Source organism: Carlito syrichta, unplaced genomic scaffold (assembly GCF_000164805.1).
Source record: "Carlito syrichta isolate Samal-C Ts95f unplaced genomic scaffold, Tarsius_syrichta-2.0.1 Scaffold304318, whole genome shotgun sequence".
Taxonomy (NCBI): domain Eukaryota; kingdom Metazoa; phylum Chordata; class Mammalia; order Primates; family Tarsiidae; genus Carlito; species Carlito syrichta.
The window spans coordinates 461873-468461 of NW_007248414.1; the positions used below are offsets into that span (position 1 = coordinate 461873).

Below are 6589 nucleotides of genomic sequence, written 5' to 3' on the forward strand. Positions count from 1 at the left end.
AAAAAAAAAAAAAAAAAAAAAGAGACGGCTTTGGGGTCAGACAGACCCGAGTTCTCTTTCTGCTTGCTGTTTACTAGCTGTGTAACTGTGGGCAAATTGCTTGACTTCTCTGTGCCTCAATTTCCCGTAACTGTAAAGTAGGGGAAGTAATAAATAAATAAAGCAACACATTTGTGAAGTAGAGAAGTACCTACTTGACAGAGTTGGGAAGATTAGAGAGAGGACTTTTGTAAAGTGTCCAGCACCTGCTAGGCAAATAGTGAATACTTGAACAAAAGGACGTGTAGACTCATGGGAGACCGCTGCTTTTCACTGGTGTCTAATGTGTAATACGGAGTCAAGACTATGACCTCCACACACAGAACCAGGAGGGTTTTGCAGGCATATCACAAAGGTAATAAGAAACAGGAAGAAAAGCCCAACGAACACCACCCTGCTGGGAACAGCCACATGATCGTTTGTTCATTTCTTTAATTTTCAAAAACGAGTAAGCAGACAATCTTGTGCCCTTTGAATACCCAATAAAAACGCTCACTGTGCAGACCGCAACCGTCTCAGAAAGGATGCATCATTTCTAGTGAATATCAAAAAAGTCATCACAATGACATGTCCCCCTGCCCCCACATCACCCTCCCCGCCCCCAGAGTTACCCAAATACTAGTAGGAAATTACAAAAAACGAAAAAACAGCAGCCCGCCCTCCGCCTTGCCCCATGAGTAGTGTTACGTGAGTCAAGTGTTAGTGCCACGTGTACGAGACGTGCGGTCAGGACGGCAGACCACAGGGATCCTGGGAGTCGGTGGTGGAGGACCAGTAGCAGCAGCAGTGGGAAGCCTCCCTCCCCTGGAGGGACAGCCGTCGAGGACAAACGTACGCCATAAGACGGGGCACAGCCAGGCAGGTCTTCCTGGATCCCCTGGCCTTACAGCTCTGTGAGCCGAGAGGGGGTGGTGGCTTGTCCTAGGAAGCTGGGCAGGCCTGTGCTGTGTGCACAGAGGAGCATCCTGCCCTTCCTGGGGGGCACCGGGCATCCCTCTCCACAAACTTGGGCTTCAGGTGGGGGCTGGCCAGAGCAGAGACGCTGGGGGCTTGGAAACTTCTGGGTGAATCAAACACACGGGTCTCCTACAGACAACTAAAGCTAACATTTGGAGAAAGCTAACATTTCCACCAAATAAGACTGGGAATCTAAAGAGAAAAGGAAAAAGGAATGCACCTTCTCTGCCCCCAAACAGCTCAGAAACCAAGGCAGAGACTTGGTGCAAGGTCCAGCTGGCAAAGAAGAGATGCGTCAGCCAGGCTGGCCGGGGCAGAGACCAGCCTCCCCGCAGACTCCAGGCTCCACAAAGGAAGGAGCCCCTCCACGGGTGCCACTTCTCCCCTCCCTTCTCAGCTCCCCCGCACCCCAGAGAGACAGGTGGAATGGATGGGAACAAAGGATCCGGATGGGACAGAACTGAGAGGCAGGAGAGGAGTGGGAGGAGACAGTAGGAGGGAGGAGAGGGCACCAGACGGAGGGCCTTGGGAGGAACCAGGACCTAGGCCTGGCCGCAGCTCCCTCCTGCGGAAGGCTGGAGGGGGGTCCTGGCCAGGGTGGCTGCAAGAAACAGCCGGCTGCTTCCTGACCCAGAAAGCCAGCCCCCACGGCAACTCCAGCCGGCCCCAGGTGGGGGGAGGCAGAGGTGGGGGTGGCAGCATATGACCAGGAGAGGAAGGCAGGCCAGGCCAAGGGCCCCCCCACCGGTCTCCAGAGAGCAGGGCTGCCCACAGAGGAGAGAAAACTAGAGTTTAGGGGAAACACACATCACCACCACATAATTTCCATGATAACTTGATTTTAAATACGCAAGGAGGGGGTACAGCTGGGAGGCAGAGATTATTGCCTGCAAGTCTTCAAAAGCAGCCAAGATCAACAGCAGGCCTACAAGCCAGCAAGGCACGCACAGAGCATCCCCAGGAGATCATCAATCCAGCCCCTCCCCCAATTTGGGAGATAGGGAAACTGAGGCCCAAGGAGGGGAAAGGAGTGCCCAAGGTCACTTAACAGGATGAGGGCAGAGGGGGGCCTGCAATCCAGGAGTCCTGAGTCTGATGGGACTACTTCTTTTCGGCCACACAGCCTTGCTGTATGCAAACGTACTGTCCCTCTAAAAGGGAAGGTTTGAAGGAAAAACTCTCCCTGGGGGTGTGGAGGAGGGGTGGCCACAGATGGTCAGAGACAAACACGGGACATGGAACGGTCAGTTAAAAGGCTGACAGAGGAGGACAGGCATTGTTCCCCACCCACCTGCCCACGACCCCAGTATAAAAGTTTCACAATATTATACACTTCTTCCTAACCTCTAGAAAACATGGATTAAAACCGCCCTAGGACAAGGATATTCTGCCAGTCACTGTACAGTCGTATCTCTTTGCAGTGGTTACTTCCGTGGTAATGGGGAGGGGAAACACGACTGACTTTAAACCAGAGTGTACAGTGGCCACCTTGAAATTAACTTGTTAATAAATCCTGTGCAAAACGAGCAAGCCCCTACCATTAGGTGAATACGTGTTTCAGGTATTCATTTACACACACGGGGGAGGAGAGGAAGGAGAGGAACCCCAGGTGACCCGTGGCTGCTCAGAAGTGCGTCTCCTTCTCTGTGATGGCCGCGATGCTCCCATCGCTCTTGAGTTTGGCGTCACAGTCATTAACCGTCACCGTCCGTGGGCCCGCCCCAAGCTTGCCCCGCATTTTCAGTTCGGCGCTGGGGACTGTCAACTTCCGGAGTTTCTAGAGGGTTGGAGAGAAGAATTGAGTGAGACCAGCTGCCAGGGGCCTGGGGTCACCTCAGATTCTCCCAGCTACCTGCCTTGGCGCTGGGGAATTGGCAGAACGAGGTCCAGGCCCCAGCTCTACCTCTTACAGTTCTATGCTGGATGGTGGATGACCTCTCTGGGTCTCAGCTTCCCCCTCTGGAAGATGGGGACAGTGCATGTCCCCATGCCTGGCACCAGGTGAGGAGTAAGGAAACAGACTGAGGAAGCGCTTAGCCTTGCACCTGCCTACAGAAGGCAGCTCGGACCTGAGGACTGTCACCAGAGTCCACTGCCTTGTCCCTTCCCTGGGGTGTGAGTGACACTCCCATGCAAGCCACCTGCACTCTATGAAGTGGGACAATGGAACCTACCTGGAAGGGCTGCTGGAGGTGAGTGGGAAGGCACCCCTGGGGCTGCTCCCAGGACCAATGCTGGAGGGGAATGTCTGTGCTGGAGGGCAGAAGCGTGACCACTCATCCCAAAGCTCACAGCCTCAGGCCTTACGCAGTGGCCAGCATTGGACTGGGCACAGGCGGATGGCTCCCGGACTCCTGCCACCACTGCCCTGCCTCACAGACCACGCAGGGCCCTTCCCCAGGACCGCTGTCTCAGTTTCTTCTACACTCCCCAGGTGTCCCGGAGAGAAGATTCTGGGCTAGGATTTGGGAGGCCCCTTCTGGACATAAACCCTTTCCCCGGGAAGGCTGCAAGGACTTCTGGGTGGTTGGTTTCTCAGATCAGGGTTCCGTCTTCCCTTTCAGATCCTGCCGTGCTTGAGAGGTTGAACCTACACTGTCCAGGTATGAACAGGCAGGCTCACCCGTGCTGGTTAATAGGCACCTCCTGTGTGCCAGGCACTGTGCCAGGCTCTGACACAGATGGAGGGTTAGAGTCTGGGCTCTGGAGCCTGGGGTCTGGGATTGTGTCCCGGCTCCACTAGCCAGTAAAGGACATGAAACTGTGCCTCCGTTTCCTCATCTTTGAAAGGGGGATAATCACAGTACCCGACTTATCATGAGGGTCAGATTAGTCAACCCTAGAACAACACTTACTTACACGTTATCTTCTATTAGCACGATGCATCCTCAGAGCAAGACTCTGAGGCGGGCACCACCGCCCCCAATTTCCCTTCCAGATCCTTCCTGTCCATCAGCAGAACCTTTGCAGGAACTGGGGCTCAGGGAGGTGCTCTAACTGGCACGTGGTCTCTCAGTAAGGAGGGCCTGGCAGACGGGTCTGATCATCTCCAAAGCATTTGCTCTTGAACAAGCCCTGTGGTCCAGCAGGCAGGTGTGAGCCCAGGGAGATGGAGTTACTTTAGAAAGAAGCACCTCCCCCATCTGCCCTCCCACTCGGGGCCTAGGATGGCCTCTGGAGTATTTATCAGGAGCACCGGCATTTCTGAACATCAAAAGGCCACCTGGAAGTCCAGGCAGGAAACTTCCAGCGGTTGAGGTTTTAAGACCGCAGGTCAGCTCCCCTCTGGCCTCTTTAGGTCTGAGATCAGAATTAACCAGCTGCCCTTAACCTACATTCCCTGCAGGTGCCAAGGAGCCTAATTAACTTTGAGGCAAGAGCAGGCTGGGCAAAGGACCTTCTCTCTTGGCTTGCTCCTTCTGGCCGGACACAGAGCTGTTTCTGGGGCCCAGGCCGTCCGAGTGGGCAGGTGGGCAGGGCTGTGACCCTGGAGCAGAGACAGGTCCCCCAGTGGTATGCGGCCCATCCAACAGGGAAAGCTGAGGCAGCAGCGCCCAGGGGACGAGCCCACAGACTCCTGTCTCTGCTCTCTGTCCCGAGGCTGTGTGCCCTTGGGCAAGCTGCTTCCTTTTCTGGACTTCAGCATCCACCTGACAGGACGGCTGGGAAGAGTAAATGACCTGGTGCTTGTCAATTGCCCAAAGCAGCCTCTGGCACACACAAGCACCCTGTTGCTCGCTAAACGTGCAGAGATCCGCTCTACTACCTTAGCTGCTGGCAGGAGGCGGAGGGTAACAAGCATGGGTGCTCGGTGGAAGACAAGCCTGGCTCAAAGCCAGTGCCTGCGAGAGACTGTACCGTCTGAGACTGGGGGGAAAGTTCCAGAACAAGCAAGTCCACAGAGACAAGGGTCAGGCCAGCGGCTGTCTGTGGGCAGGAACAGTGCTTACCTGAGAATGGGCTCAAGGATCTCATAAGGGTGATGGCTGCACTCTGTGGAAGGTTACTAAACATTATTTAATGGCACGCCTGAAACGGGTGCATATTATGACAGCTGAAACACACTCTGACTACACTGTCAAGAGGAAATTTGGGCTGCTAGCTTTTGGCTGTGTGATCTTGGGTGAGTGATTTGTTCCCCTGAGCCTCAGTGTCCCTCACCTGTTAAATACAGAAAGGGACACCTATCGTCCTGGCTTACTCCGAGGACAGCAGGAGAGATGGCAAGTGGAGTGCCTGGCACGGCAGTGATGCAGGATAGGTGCTCCCCAAAGCCAGAGGATCAGAATTAACAGGACAGGCAGAGCTAACACTTGCTCCCCTCTGCCCCAGATCCTGGTCTCAGTGCTGTCCCGATGGAAACTCCCTGAGTTCTCACATCCGCTCTAACCTAGGTACCACTGCTATCCCATTTGACAGACAGGGAAGCTGAGGCTGAGCTCCTAGAGACCGGCTCAGCCCCAAGAGCGCCCCAGAGACACCTGGAGCACAGCGTGGTGGTGAACAGCTGCCACAGGTTTCCTGCAAGACAGGCGGGGGCACATGCCCATCATGCCCATTGTTTGGATGAGGACGCTGAGACCAGGGTGGCATGGGGACTGGCCCTGCTCACCAGCCCTCCCGGGGCTGCCTCACCTCAGGCAGTGTGCCCTCTGTCTTCCACACCTTGATGCAGATCCAGAGCGGGATGCAGAGCATGGAGGACAGGGCCATTAGCCAGCCGATGCCATAACCCCAGGCCGGGTAGGTGTAGACATTATTGTACTTGAGCGGCTTGTACTTGACCAGGAAAAAGATGAAGATGCCCTGTGGAGGGAGGGGTGGGGGAGAAGTCCCTGGAGGGTGGCCCACAGAGGGCCCAGAGCCCAGGCAGGGAGCTGCAGGAGGCCGGCAGGGCAGAGGGTCGGCCCGTCTGACAGCCCTGAAGGGACAAGGCCCTGCCGGGGTCCACAGCATCTGCGGCAGGGCAGCCCGGAGGCCCGTCCCATAGGTGTCAGACACTCAGTGAGCGTGAACCTGGATTCCCCACTCTCACAGGTCTCACAGGGACCTCGCCTGGCTGAGACCCTCCCATCCACCCCCGGGAGCCTCTTCCCCAGACTCTGCCCAGTGGGGAATTTCTGCTTATTTCCAGTGACTTCTCGGGGCTGGTTTCAGTCACCTTTCAGGATGATGAGGTTCTGTGAAGATATCTGAGCTACTTCCGGTGCCAAGAAATGGCTAGAAAGCAACGGGCTGCTTTTTAAATTAAACATCACTCACAAAGGCCCCTCTGGCCTGGTCTCGGGCAGAGGGTGAGCCTCAATGTCACCCTCGGCTCTGCGGCCTTCGAAGCTGACAATAAAGCCAAGCGTTCCCACTCCTGTAACGCCCAGCCCCCACTGAGGTCGGCCCCAGGGCCCAGTTTGCGAGCCTAGAACCCGAGACCCTGCGGAAGGAAGCGAGGTGCTCACGGTCACACAGCGAGCTGGTGGAAGAGGTGGGGTCCCCGGGAAGCCCCTCCCTTGCCCAGAACCCAGCCCGGCCCGTGGCTCCAGCTCTGCAGGGTGGCTCGGACCCAGGGCTTGCAGCCCGGGCCGGGCCGGGGGCTGTA

The 6589-nt window shown here is 56.1% G+C and overlaps 1 protein-coding gene across 1 annotated transcript in view; it reads right to left on the reverse strand.

Moving 5' to 3' along the window:
• Positions 1 to 453: 453 nt before the first annotated feature.
• SLC6A11 (solute carrier family 6 member 11) overlaps positions 454 to 6589 on the reverse strand; it is a 118979-nt gene continuing 112843 nt past the window's right edge. Inside the window, exons 12-13 of the mRNA XM_021713166.1 lie at positions 5632 to 5802; positions 454 to 2773 (exon numbers count right to left, since the gene is read on the reverse strand). Coding sequence (XP_021568841.1) covers positions 2621 to 2773; positions 5632 to 5802 — 324 coding nt within the window. The 3' untranslated portion in view covers positions 454 to 2620. The remainder of the gene's footprint in view (positions 2774 to 5631; positions 5803 to 6589) is intronic.